This window comes from Pholcus phalangioides, unplaced genomic scaffold (assembly GCF_987345545.1).
Source record: "Pholcus phalangioides strain wild (caught in Gottingen) unplaced genomic scaffold, Ppha-v1.0 ptg000011l_1, whole genome shotgun sequence".
In the NCBI taxonomy this organism is placed as follows: domain Eukaryota; kingdom Metazoa; phylum Arthropoda; class Arachnida; order Araneae; family Pholcidae; genus Pholcus; species Pholcus phalangioides.
In genome coordinates this window covers 24,489,858-24,505,121 of record NW_028301604.1, presented here as the reverse complement: position 1 = coordinate 24,505,121, position 15,264 = coordinate 24,489,858, and the positions used below count along the sequence as shown (strand labels likewise).

Here is a 15,264-nt window from a genome sequence, read left to right as displayed (position 1 = left end):
AATTGTGTTGCAGATTTACATCAAAAACTGTGATGCAACACGTAAATTTTCCAGAACTTCAGAATTGGAACTGGGGAAAAAATCTCATCTCATCATCTCAAAATTTTTAGTGATACTTTATTCATTTAAGGGGTGTTGTGAACTCTGAAGTCGATTTTTCAAATCAAATAAAAAAAATTTCGAGTCAATCGGGTAAATTTGTTTTTTCCATATAAAGTAAAAAAATTAATGAATTATAGTGTAAACGTAAACAAGAAAAAACACTTTGAATGCGATTTTCTCAAATTGCAGTTTTGAGCTCATCCGTAAGGATTAAGAAAAAAAACTACTGTATCAAAAATTTTGCAGGAATATTTATGACATGTGTGTTGGTAAAATTAACATCAAACTTTGATATCTGATCATTTGTTAGAATTTTATATATTTTTACATTTTGAAAAATGTATTAATTTCAAAAATCTGAATTCAACATTTTATAAAAAAAAATACTTCCCATGGGTCAATTTCTAAATCTGAGGTTCATTTTACATGCCGAATAAACATTTATGCATAATTTCAGAATTTTTGCGTTGTTTTCCTAATCCTCATGGATGAACTAAGAATCTGCAATGCGAGAATAATAACCACTTAAAAATTTGAAAGTGCACACACACGCATACAAGAGAGAGGGGGAAGAGAGAAAAAAAACTGGTTTACTTCTCTCAATTTCTCTTAAGGTTGTGCTCTTTTTATATAGTTTCAAAAACACTAAGTTATACATTTGGTGCACGCTCGGTGAATTTGGCAAAGTTTTGAAGTGATATAATCAGTTTTTAAAGTGTTATAACCAGGGCCCGGATGTTGATGGCATTTGCATTTTTTTTGTCTTTTTTCACTTTAAGGACATTTTTCGATTTTCTGGGCATCTTTTGGCATTTTTTAGGATATTTTTCATTTCTCTTAAATTTTTTTCAGAGAATAAAAGGTGAAAGAAATTAAGTATACATGTGTGCTAATTACATTGAGTAATATTATCAAAAATATCATTCATAAAATGCTTCAATCAAACCACTTTTTAAGCAATTAAACTACGACTTCGGTATTGATTTTGTCCTTCTTGAAACATTTTCCTTAGACTTTTAATAAAACATTACTAGTTTTCAAGAACTTTGTATTGTTATTCGGATGCAAGTTTTTTTTGTCATTTTTAGAAATTTCTTTTTGAGATTTTAGGGCATTTGTTTGAGTTTTTGGGGCATTTTCTATGGTTATTTTTTAGAATTTTTTAGGTCAACAACATCCGGGCCTTGGGTATAACTCATTAATTATGGGTCAAAATAAAAAACTGAAAGCACTTTTCCATATTAGTTTTTCACAAGGAATCACGTGTGTAATTATTGGATGGTCAATAGTTACCACCCTGTATAATGCAGGTGAGACTGGGATATTTCATTGGTTGCTCTCTCAGAAAACTATGGTTTTCAAGGGAGAAGAATACAGCAGTGTTAAACATTCTAAACTTTGTCTATCTTTAATGGTATGTACGAACATGGATGGCAGTGATAAAAGAAAGATTCTTGTCATAGAAAAATCCATGATGTTTTATAAAGGGGTAAAACTTCGCTATCATACACAGCAAGCAAACAAACAAAGATGATGGATGACTTCTGAGATTTTTTCTGAATGGTTGAGAAAATTCTTAGAGAAGATGAGCCTTGAGAAATGAAAGATTTTGCTTCTAATAGACAACTGTACATCTCAGAATACCAAGGTGATTTTGAAATCCATAATTGTTCACTGTCTGCTGCCGAATTGCATGAGTAAGTTAATCTCTGGATCAAGGCATAATAAAGAACCTTAACACATTCATCGCCATAATGGCGAGCCTTTGGTCTATCCCTTGCGCTAAAGTTAAAACAAAGCACAAATTCATTTAAAACTTGCTCTATCTTCTCTCTTATTTTACTTTAACATAAATAATAACCAAATGTGTGTGTCCTATAATGATTAAAAACTTATTTGTGCACAAATTTGGTATAAATTATAATTTCTCTAATCTATGGAATTTTTCAAACCAAGGCACTACACTACTACATAATGCAGGCATTGATGTGCATGTTTTGCATAGATAGCATGTTTCTTGCCAAATTTGGTGGAAATTAAACACAACACACTTCAGTGTTGGCTTAGCTTTAGTTGATGTTGTGGGAATTGTGTTCATGTAATAATGTTGGCCTTCCATTTACGCCATATCAAAAGACTCATGATGCATGAAATAATTTCTAGGAACTGGTGGAGCCTTATATTCACTAGAATTTAGTAGCAAACGTACAATTTCTTTTCAAAACCAGATCTGAGGTTGCTTTTCCCTGACTTTGATATACAAAACATAGGAGTTAGGAACTGTTATATCCAGATGTTGAAGCACAACTTTTCTGTACCATTTTAGTGATTTTCACAATGGTGGGTAGTAGGAAAGCAGTTGTGCAAAAATTTCGCCAAAGCTCTGAAAATTGTGCTGTTAGTGCTCTATTGGAGAAATTGTGTGAAAATAAAACAATATGAACTAGGATGCACTGAAAAGTTTATAAATAAGCCACTGGACACGCTGCAATAATATGAAAAACCTAATGTAGAGAATGAGTTATGTAGAGACATCACTAGCACTCAAAGAATATTATTGGAAGATGAGATATCTCATTTTTAGCAATGAATGTGTTAAAGTAATGTACAGAAGAAGTGTACTCCAAAAAGTTTTAATTAGTGTGAAAAAAGACAAAGAAGCAGTAATTAATGTGTGACAAGCTTGTCTTGCATTAGCTAATGCTTGGAATGATGTTTTGGAAGTGACTATTCAGAATTGTGGGAGGCATGCAGGTTTTGGATAAAATATTCACAGGAATGGGGAAAATCAATCGAGTGTTCATCGTTCTGCAGGTCATGAAAATGAAGATGAAACTTGGATTCACCTGATGCAAAAAAGAGTGATTGCTCCTGAATTTTCTTTTCAAGATTATGTAAATGTTGATGAAGAAATACTGGTGGAAACCCAGATGACAAACGCAGACATTGTAGATGAAATTCAAAACAAAAATGATAAAATTTCAAGTGATGAAGAAGCTGAAGCTGTTGTTGAAATGAAAAATATTCTAAACTCGGTGACCATTTTGAGTTTGGAAAATTTTAGAAATTAGATTTATAGCTGTTTTAACATTAGATGAAGTGGCAAAGCATTTGACGTCTACGATCATATCAAGAAAAAAAAACAATGATTGGCACATATTTTTGTTGATCAGGCGCGGATTCAGGGTGATGTGTTGGAGCAATATTTTACAGTGAAGGTTTCTATCAGTGACACCCAACCCAGTGTCCGCAGATGTGAAACATGCTTAAAATATAAAAATTACTATTTTTAAAAAATTAATTTAAAATTAAAATTAATTTAAAATTAAAATTAATTTAAAATTAAAATTAATTATACCTTTAAATTTAAAATTTTAATTAATTAAACACTAAAACTAAATTAGAATTTATATTAATAAAATATATTTTTTCAATAAGCAACACACTTATTTAAGAAATTGCATGTAGTAACTAATGTTACAATTAATGAATTAGCTGTTTTTTTACTATAAACTTGAACATTTGTTCTGGCTACCCTCGCCAAAAATACAGCATGCAACAAAAAGTTTGAGGGGCAGACTGAATAATGTGTTATATTTTAAACACTGTAAGGCCTCTTTAGCCGCCTGGCAGTCGAGTGGTTAGGGAGCCAGTCTCTGACTGAGTGGATCTGGGTTCGAATCCTGGTTCGGGCATGGATGTCTAATAACGCTAACAATCTCCTTGGACAGATCATAAAATATATCTTGGGAATATGTGAGGATCACATTAATTCTGATACACATTACGAGCTAAAAAATTTTTTATTAACAGTATCAAGTGCAATTATACAAATAAATGAATACTATGTAGATGAAAAGAGAGCAGAATATCAAAAGCATATGAAGAATTAATATTTTAAAATGTTCCTACAACTCTACTTCCTACAATCCTTTGCTTGATAAAAATGAAAGCTTACAGTTAACTGGACAAACCAATATACACAAATATAAATAAATCCATATATGTATTCTATAAATATTTTTTTCAACTTTTCATGCCAAAGTAGGTAGATACTTTCCTTATTAATGTAATTTTTTGATCCCAGTGAAAGTATTAAATATTTTTTTGTGACGTTTTGATAACAATTACGTAAAATAATATGAATAAAATAAGGAGGAAACCAATTCCGAGCTACCTTGGATACCAGAAACCTCGTTTAATAGAGACGATCCTTGAATATGTGAAGAAAAAAAAAAGAATCCAAACAACGACACACAAAAACAAAGCAGTTATCAATTAAGTATGTACTATATGCACACAATGACAATTCCTTACCCGCAGCGGGTTGCACTGTGCTTGCGAAAAATGTATTTGACCGCTCAAACTTCAAATGGCCACATGCTATCAGAAAAAAAAAGCTGAACCTAAGTGGCGCAGCTTTTGCCCTCTCACGTGTAGAGTCCATGATAAGACAGTTCCGGTTTCAGTACGGTACAAGATAGTTTTGTTATCTATTTAGATTTTGCGTGCCACCACTGGAACTGGCCAAACGAGCTTCATTTACATCAGCGAGTGACTCCCAGGTGTGCCCCTCTGTGGGCTCTGCTTCTCTTGCTCGGTAGTCCATTTATTTGCCAACCCATTCATGAGGGCCCTTAGTTGGCTCTGCTTGGCTCGTACTCTATTCATTCTCTGTACTTGCCACCCAGCACTGGACCTGACCAAAGGGACTTTGTTTCCATCCAGGAGGGCCCTCTGTGGTCTCTGCTCATTTCGCTCAGTACCTTGTTTAGTCTTTACCCTTGATCAGCTTGGCGTATGCACAGAAAAGGTTGGGAACCACTTCTGAAAACTCAAGAGTCCACAGCAGAGTTCCTGTCACTTTAACAACTTTTGGTGTTCATTAATACGCTTTGAAGACTTGGCTATTTGTTTAGGGAACATTAAGCATTCTACTTTCATGTTCTAGACAATTAATTTGTCTTTCTGTGAATGATTTTAGAAATTCAAAAATTTTTTTATAACACACCAAACTTGTATCCTCTCTTTTAATAGAAAGAAACACTACACTAAAAACACTAAGCCTTTGCCCATTGATGACATGTCTGTATTCGCAAATAATATCTTTTAACTTCCTCATTTACCACTTATAATTTTCAAACAAGACGATAAAATCAATAAAATTCATTAAAAATTTCAAGCATTGTACATTAGATTTATAAAACTTTTTGCACCGGAAACCCATACTCTTTGTCTTCAAATAAAGCATCCCATACTACTACGTATAGAGATAGACCCTCAATAATCCCTACAGTAATCTGGTGTTCTTAGGCCTGTTTTCTTCAAGCATAGAAGAGGAAAACATATCAGAACATGTCTATGAGCAGAAGTTTATATTATTTAAATGAGCTTTTTCAATCAATTTGCAGTAATTTGGTGATTTCGGTAACCCAGCACACCCTTGTGTGATATGTGCCATATTAGCGAGAGTCTACTGCACTAATAATTTGTATCTCTAGTAGTTCTAGAAATATTCAAATCGATCTGCATATTTTTATTTCATTTATTTTTTTGTGTGCTATTTTTATTTCATTTATTTTTTTGTGTGCTATTTTTATTTCATTTATTTTTTTGTGTGCTATTTTTATTTCATTTATTTTTTTGTGTGCTATTTTTATTTCATTTATTTTTTTGTGTGCTATTTTTATTTCATTTATTTTTTTGTGTGCTATTTTTATTTCATTTATTTTTTTGTGTGCTATTTTTATTTCATTTATTTTTTTGTGTGCTATTTTTTCAGTTTTTTTCCAGCAACATTCAGATTTCAAACCCACATGCCCCACCCCACTGAAAACAGTGTCCTATTTACAGAGGGGCTTAGTGGGATATAGCCCAGGGTGGCAAGTTCAGAGGTCTGCAAATTTGAGGAGTGGGTGGCCAAAAACTTAGAATAACCCTCAATAAATCCTGTCCTAGACAGCAAGTGAATAGGTCAGTGAGTGACCAAAAGAGTGATCTAGAGAGTTTACAAGCACGAGTGAGCAAAAGAGTAACTGAGAGCCTGAGTAAGCATGTAAATGACCAAATGAGTGGCCTACAAAGTGAGGGACCAGTTTAGTGAGTGGCCTAGAGACGGCCACCTTAATTAAGCGCATCCTGGGCCCTCGGGCAAAGTGATTTTTCTGAGGCGCCCTACCTGGCGAGATATGTTTACTTTCGAAAATTTTAACCAGATATCATTTTCACGAGGCCTTCCCCCTCCCTGCACTTGAGGTCCATGCCTATGGGGGGGGGGGGAAAGCATACGTTAAGACAGCATTGCTTAGATTGTATGCAAGGAACCCAACAATGACCAAAACAGTGTGCAAGCATGTGAATGACTAAAAGAGTAACTTTAATGCATGTGTACTTGTAGGAGTGAGGCAAAGGCAAGCGGGTTATAGAACAGGGTGGTGAATTCGAGGAAAAAGTAGTCAAGGAAATAATTAGATTAGAATGGGAGAAGGGTGACAAAATTCATGTGACCCACGGGGAGGGGGGAAACGGCAAAACCATAAATGCGCTTCCGACTGAAGAACATTAAAATCACTCTCAATCTTCAAACATAAATTTCTCGTTTGTGAAAATAAAAAACTCATATAGGATGAAAACTTTAATTTGGAATCATCTTAGCACAAGTTTCGGAATTACTAATCAGGAAATACAAAAAATTGGTAACACAAATACACAAAATGCTGAATGGCAAATCGAGCTTATGTTATTAGGAAGTCAAGATAATATATGAAAATACTTTAGGAGTATTAAAATATAACATTGAAAAGTTACAGAAATAAGTACAAACTGGTTTCGATAAAAATAAATAATTAGCGCATATTTCATAAAATATGTCTGTACTCATTGGTGTTCCTTAATCAAGAAAAATTTAAGGAGAAAAAAAAATTGCATAATGAAATTCTGATTCCACAATTTAAAATAATAAATTTCTCTTTCAATTTTATGCAGACTATGTTTGCCAAAAACCTACTCAAAAACATGTTTTTCTGCTACAGATACGTTAAGTAACAAAAGCTTATACTTTCATGAAAAATGGAGTGATTTGCATTTTTAAAATAAAAATTTATTATGATTATCAACTGCACAATATCAATTTTAAGATTTCTTGTCTGAAAAGAGATTCCATTCGTGGTTAAATTTAATTCGCGCAGAACATCAGACACCATACAACGATTCATTTTCATGATCCCATCTTTCACTAATACTGATTGATATGTCCCGTATAAAGCATTTTTCTGCTTACAATGTTTTTTATGACGGTTTTTGGAGAAATGTTATAAGCGGGATCCACTTGCAACATTTAATCTAAGTTCTTATTTATTTGCACCTGAAATTCTTTAAATTATTGGATGGGGCAGAGGCCTATCTTTTTAGATATTATAGAGAGGATATGTTCAAAACCCCACCTTCTGAAGCAGGGCTCAAGAGCTAGGAGGATTTTGGGGGGGGGGGGCTTTGCTCAGATTTTTCGTATTTTTAGGCCCCATTATAGTGAATTTGTAGACTTAAAAATAAAAAAATGATGAGAAGCCCTGTTAGCCACACCCTGTGAGGGCCCCTGCAGTGGCATATTTACATGGGGCTTAGCAAGTTCAGAGGGTCATCGCATTTGAAAAATGATTGGCCAAAAAAATTGGGAGAAGGGCGCAAAATTTTTATAATCCTCAATAAATCCACCTCTGCCTAGATAGCTAGAGTCTAGGTCAGTGAGTGACCGAAATGTGATCTAGAGAATTTGCAAGCTCGTGAGAGAGCAAAAGAGTTACCTAGTGTGGCATGCAAGCATGTGAATGACCAAAAGTGTGACCTAGAGACTGGAAGCATGTCAATGACCAAAAGAGTGATCTAGAGCATGTGCAAACTTGTGAATGACCTAAATAGTGACCTAGAGTTTGTGCAAGCATGTGCATGACCAAAAGAATGACCTACAAAGCGAGGGACCAGGTAAGTCAGTGACTTAGAGCATGTGCAAGCATGTGAGTGACCAAAACAGTGTGCAAGCATGTGAGTGACCAGAACAGTGTGCAAGAATGTGAATGACAAAAATGAGTGACTTAAAGAGTATGTGAGCATGGGAGTGACCAAAAGAGTGACTTAGAATCACAGGTGTACAGGTGGAAGGAGGCTAAGCGGGTTATTGCACAGGGTCGTAAATTCGAGGAAAGAGTAGTCAAGAAAATTAGACGAAAATTGGGGAAAGATGGCAAAATTTGTGTAGCCCACAAGCGGCTAAATCATAAATGTGCCTCTGGGCCCCTGTTACTGTCATTATCAGTGAATCCGTAAGAGAATGCAGCTTCATTCCCTGGGAAAACTCCAGATGTGCTACAAGAGAGTTGTAGAATTTATTTTCTTCACCCACCTATTTTAAAACTTCAAAATTTTCACTTACCAAAAATAGATTTTCTTCAAAGATCTTTCCAATTTTTGGTCCGCCTCAAGCTTGCATGTTTAAGGACTGAAGCCAAAAAAAGGAAAAAAAGAATGGCTACAAACGGATGATTCATCTTATTCGATGCCTTGTGCTTCATTGTGCATTACCAAGAAAACTGAAGGGTGTATGTTTGCCCCTCTCCCTTGCAAAAAATTACACACGTGCCCTTAGGCGCTACGGGTATGCAGGGATATGTTACACCAGAAAGGCAGCGTGACTCCGAATCACATCCCTACAGAACTTATCTTTGGCAAGAATACAACTGATCCTTCTCCGGCTATGGCTTCTTTTATTCCCTTAAGACCACCATAAGAAGCTCAAGGTCACACTTCCTATGGTGCACAAAGTTCAGCGAAAGAGAATTTGAGAAGAAAAAAAGAATAAAAAATTAAGGATTAATAAAGAAAAAAAATGAGGTACATTATGGAATTATGTTTGCTATCGCCCCTGCCGTTGATGCTTGTTGATGTAAGTATGTAAGATTTTTATTTAATTTTTTGCTTTTTTAAAATTATTTTATTTTAATCTCTATTTAAAGAATTCTTAGATTATCATAAATTGCCTGTCATTACATGTAAATTAAATTATGTTTCATTTTGCTTATATGCATTATTTTTCAAGCCGGTAATAGATATAAAAAAATTCTTTTCTTTTCAAAGTTTTTTGATTCTGTTATAAATGGGTTCAACTGTATAATAAAAGTATGCATTTGAAATCCCTGATTAGCAGTCACACCTCATTTACGAATGAATGCTTTTGTCCTGCTGGTGTCCACAAAAGAGGGGTTTTATTGTGTACATATATATATATATATATATATATATTTGTAAATTCTAGAGCAGGACTTACGTTTCACTAATTTGAAAGTTTTGGCACATAGAGTCTGCACATAAAGTTTTTTATTTTTTCCGCTATGCAACCCCTCAAAACATTAATGACATCTTAAGCAACTGCATGTCATTGAAAAAAATTTAGTAAATGAAGCAAGATTCTAAAGTGAACAGTTGCAGCAGTAGTCAGCTAAGCAAACAATTTGGGACAGCCTGTATAGTTAGTAATGCTTGAGGTGTTTTCACATCAAGATTCATGTGAAATATTAATTTGAAAAAATTATTTCTCACATCACTAAAACTTACTTGTAAATTTTTATTTTGCACCACAGGAACAAAAGAAGACAAATCAAAATTTTCTGTACTCAACATTGTATTAGCATATAAGCTGAGATCAATATGTGACTGGTGTAGAATTTCAGAACTGTGACCCAAAACACTTGGCAGATCACACAAATCCTCATTCCCTGCTTCATCAGCAGCAGGAAATAATGGTAGCAATCCACTGCTTGTATCAATCATTTCAAATCTATAAAATAACATGACAATAGATTAATGCACATTTCATTAACTTTCCGATTTATATAAATTTATATGCATAAACATATGAAGATATGGTGATATTGAGGAATAGTAACTTACTTATACTTATAATTATTATGACAAGCTTGCACAACACTTTGGGTCATAAATTAACTTTCTAACGAATTTTTCATTAGAAAGTTAATTAGAAAGTATTCATTTCTTCTGGTATAAAATAAACTTAGAGGAAAGGGAAAAAAATAGGCTTTAAAACAATCCAATAATCAAATTCAAGGTAAAATTTCAGTTAAAAGTTATCAGTCATCAATGTTGAGAGGCAAGGAAATAATTAAAAAATATATATTTTTTAATTTTTAAAATGCAAGATTTCTTAAAACCAAAAATTCAGTATGCCTCTAACTTTAAGCGGATGAAACTGTTTCCCAGCCCATAATCTTTGGTCCTTAACCAATATGTCCAAGGCTAGTTGGGCATCTTTCTCTTTCTCATGGTGAAACTTATGGCTGGATGAATGCTATTCAAATGATCAAAGAACTTGTTAAGTTGATCCTCATCATGATCTTGAATGAGCATAAGGGAATGAGCATAATCTAGCCAATCACACAAGTGGAGCTGGAAAAGTTAATGAGGAGGGCACCTCGTCGGCACTTGGTAGTACTTTCACATCTCAAGATGCCCACTACAACTAAGGGTGAAACATCAAAAATAAATAGAAGACCACAACTAAGCAAAGCAGCTCAGTAAGTCCTTGATTTCCACTAGCTGTGAAAGCCTACACTGACACAAACTAACAAAAATTTACATTTTGAGAAAAATGTGTTTAAATATTGAGAAACTTATATAAATTGTTTTTAAATTTCTTTTTCCTCACACCTAAAACTGTGCAGAAAAATAAAAAAAAGTCACTCGATGTTTAAGAATGGTAAACCATTGATCGTGTTGTCTCCATGTTCTCAACCTCTTTTATCTTCTGATGTCTTATCTACGGTCTTGGTAATTAATGTAGTTACCTCTTCTAAGGTGGCCTCCTCAGAGGACCATGAATTACTGGCTCATCGGTTATAATGTTGGGGGATTTTTGGAAAGATCTCATTCAGTCTCAAAGATCTTACACTTCAAGATCTGTAAACACTTCCAGATGATGTCAACCATTGCAGTTGGGAAACATCAAGTGCAAACTCTACCTATGATGGCCTTGTAGCTAAGAAAATCTGACATGAGCTGCAAAAAACTGATTAGATTCTTATCAGGTGTATCTGAGCCATTTTTGACAACTATTGCTAAGGTCAATCTAAGATTAGCTGGCTGCCATAATAATTTTATTCATAACTTTTGAAGTCTAGAAGTGCCTGTCTATTAAGGAATGAGTTTTGTTTCCTTATAGAGTTAAAAAAAAATAGTCACTAATATTATTTGAAGAAATACCCTGTGATCCAAATTTTTTTTTTATATTGATATTTTTGTATCAGCATAATTTTATAGTAATAAAAATTCTAATCAAAATACTACCACAATAAACTTACTTTACCCAACATTGATGAGACACATGACTAGATGAATTCTCATTTGTAGAGCAATGAGTAGAAAATTTAGTCATCACAGAATACTATAGTAGCAAGTTGAAGAAAATCCTCATCAAGTAGGCATCATAAGACAGGCCCACATCTTTATTTTTTTTAGCTTGCATCATTTCATTTGATTATTTGCATAACAGTCTGTTTCTCTCCATGAAAAGTCCACCTTCATATAGATTAGTCTATAAAAACCATTGTTATGATCTTGATATAAGCATTTATAACATCTTAAAATTATTAAATTGTAAAATCACTAAAACCACACACACGTTACATACAGAACTTCAAAATATATTAGGATAACAGCTTAGGTGTTTGACTCTGCATGTGTATATGTGTGTTGCAATGGGGAGGGGGTGCACTGTTGGCAAAAGGGAAAGGTCAACCCTCCATGGAGGGAAAAAATTAAATCTGAGTTCTCTCTTTACCAGAACTAGACATGCTCTGTATATATGGTCTTGTATGTCCCCCAATTTCAAGTTTCTACAGTGCAACACAAAAGTTAAGGCATACACAATATTCCTCAATACAGCACTTTGCTTTTTAGAACTTTTGCTCTTTGTTTTTTTTTTTTTTGTGAGGGGGCAGAAGCTGTCTCTGGTGGGTAGGGGAAAGTGTCAGGTATCATACAAGAACAGTTTAGGAACTTTTCCAGTTTAGGCAGCAATTGCCGCAGGGCCAGTAGATTCATCAAAACCAAACAGTTGAGCCACTGCTATATTTAATGTGTACATAAAGTTGTTTTCTTCATGTTTTTTGCTATGTAGAGTAGGCCTAAAGCATGAATTTAGAGTGTTAAAATTTCTCTTACAGTTGATGTATTTAGTTTCTACTGCTGCTAATGTAGTTGCAGCCATATATATCTGCAAAATTGCTCCTTGTTTATCTGAATGTTGCAGGCTATTTGGATGGTATCAGACAAAATTCAATTGGGTGACATCAAGCAATTTACTGATCAGTGAAACTTGGATTCTATCAATGTTTTTAATTTTTTTTCTCAGCCATGGTCGAAATGGATGGAAAATGGGATAAGCGAATATGGAGGGAGGAATTTGTAAAGTACTTCAAAAATAAACTATAGAGATGATTTTTTGTTTATTTTCAAACTTTTCTTATAAAAATACCTTTTATGAATATTTTTCCTGCCTAGAGATGTAAATTTCTTAGTAGTAATCTTTAGCAGAATACTCTAAAAAAAAATTCTCATTGAGGAGAATACTCAAAAATATTCTCTGGAAGGCCTACTGTTATAAATTACTCATTAAGTATATTTATAGTAATATACGGGGCGAACATGACTTGTTCTGCCAAATGAAAGGGGCTGATAGCCTAGACGAGCACACAAGTGGAACATGAAATACTTTACCAACCCTATCCTATCTGAAATCATTTGAGTTATGGCGGATAATCAATTGTGGAAAATATATATATGTCAAGTCTAATAAAACCCAAATTTGTGAAGTTGCTGAAAGACTTGCATGCAAACTAAGCACATGTTTGGAAAGAGCAGAAAAAATCCTACATCATCATTAGATTCAGGATTTAATTAGTATCTGGATTTAATAGCAAACTACAAGCACTGAAAAATTGCAAAAGTTCAAAATTGAATTGTTGCCAACATTTTTCATCACCAATTCTGCAAACACCCATCTAGTTACAATCACTCAAATTTACCAAAACCTTGTCCATTGTACCAGCTTTTGAAAGAGCCTACATAAACCATAATGGTGTTGTGTTTTATGAGAAATTTAGCCTTTTGTTCACAATACATCACTGAAATCGGCATTGGTCGAAGTAGATATACAATGAAAATTCAGAATTTTTGGGTACAGATTTTGGTGATAATTTGATTTTGCAGAAAAAATCCTATAAGGTGACATTACCTTTCCTACAGGATATCTGTATTTAATGGCGAGCTTCAAGTGCTGAGAGAGTGCTGAATTAAAAAATAGAATTGTTGTTAAAACTTACAATTGAAGTGCTTATTTCAGAAACCCCATAACTGACAAAAAACTTGAAATTGAGTTAATACTGGTTTCTTGTAGTTGATTGATAGACGCTTCGTTTGGTGTAGAAACCCACTGAAAAAACATTTTGTATACCCCCATACCCTCATTTTGAAAACCCACAAACATCATCATTTATGGGATTTCTGTTCCAAAAACTTGTAACAGTTAGCAACACTGACGTCATTGGTGGTTCCCCTCCTCATCATTGGTTTTATGCAATTTAAAAAGGGTTAAACAGATCAGTTCTGATTATTCTGGTTTTTGAAAGTTTTTTTAGGGTTCTAGTAATTATTTTTCATTCTGTGTTTTCTAAGTTTGAAAAAAGTGTCTAGTGAATCTTAATCGGACATGGAAACGCTGAAGAAAAGGAGTCGTTAATCCAGGCACTTACAAACATAATATAATATACAAATCACAAGTTTAGGGTAAAGAATATGCCACCTACAAAGGTAAGACAATCATTCAGAAAACTCTTCCTGACAAAATCAATTGCAAATTTTTCGTCAAGTGTTTCAAACTTGGCACCAAAGAAATTCTGAGTGAAATTTGAAGTAATTTCTACTTAATGTGTGGAAAGCAAAAACATACGAGATAAGTATCTTTGAAAAGTAGTGCTCATTCAAGAAAACCATTAGATCTGACAGAACGTCAGAAAGGAGAAGAGAATCACATTTATATAAAGTACCTACGTACGATCATTTTGTCTTCCGCCATGGTTTACCTGGAAAAAAAAAGTCAAGATGTTCATTAATGGCTTGACCACATTAACATTTACTTTGAGGAAGACCACTCATCCTCTTGAACTGACAACTACGAAAGACAACCTTGCTGGAAAAATCCCAATCAACAAGAAAAAAAAAAGAATAATCTGTAAAAGATTGCTGAATATACCACAGAGACTATGCTGAATTTTATAGCATGATTTTGAGTTGGCAGACATCTGAAGTTAAAATAAGAGAAGATTCCGACTATCTATCTATATATACAGGGTAGTAACTATTGACTGCCCAATAATTACACATGTGATTCCTTGTGAAAAACTAATATGGAAAAATGTTTCCCGTTTTAGGATCCGACGAATATTTAATGAGTTATGATGCTTTGAATTTTTGTGACATGTCATTTTTTTAACCGTCTGTTACATGCCAAACACCCAACGAAAGTAAATTTTTCAGCCAGCAGTGGGTTGTCACTTCTTGAAAATTAACTGAAATATTCAATCCCATTAGAAGCCAAGTTTGGCCTTCTTCCTTCAAGATTGGCGCTTTTCTCTCCATGTAGTGTGATATTATAACCTCGTAGTTATGTGTTAGTTTCATCCACTATACTACTACTTCACCAAACACCAACTCTGGCCATATCGCTATATTGCAATTTACTGCCATTAGTGAGATGGGTTGGAAGTGAAGGCGCTGTCTATCGGTGGTCGCCTCGAGTTCGTTAGGGAAAATATCTTATCTATATCCTCCCTTGGGTTCGAACCCGGGACCCAGACAACAACCTTCACGATGGTAGACGAGTATCTTACCACCATGCCACTCGGGCACCATCCACTATACTGGAAAATTTATCACCAGATTTGCAAAGTGTTAGCCAAATGAGATCTACTTAGAAATTTTAACCAAATCAACACTTTTTTGCCAAAATGTAATTTGTTCTCTTTCACTATCGAATTAAATTTTTTCAGGGATGGTGCACACAGTGCGTTGTGTTTACTATGCGACCATTTTGATATG

The 15,264-nt window shown here is 34.1% G+C and overlaps 1 protein-coding gene across 5 annotated transcripts in view; it reads right to left on the bottom strand.

Annotated features, from left to right (window-relative positions):
• The window catches only part of LOC149080260 (uncharacterized), a 178,841-nt gene that overhangs the window by 143,501 nt on the left and 20,076 nt on the right, over positions 1-15,264 (bottom strand). For 2 of the 5 annotated variants that reach the window (XM_089239357.1, XM_089239356.1), the window contains 2 exons: positions 11,469-11,701; positions 9,709-9,931 (listed from right to left, as the gene is read on the bottom strand). In XM_089239357.1, coding sequence (XP_089095483.1) covers positions 9,709-9,931; positions 11,469-11,542 — 297 coding nt within the window. In that variant the 5' untranslated portion in view covers positions 11,543-11,701. Of the gene's footprint in view, positions 1-9,708; positions 9,932-11,468; positions 11,702-14,221; positions 14,250-15,264 lie in introns of those variants that run through there. The other 3 variants (XM_089239358.1, XM_089239359.1, XM_089239360.1) reach the window with 3 other exon arrangements.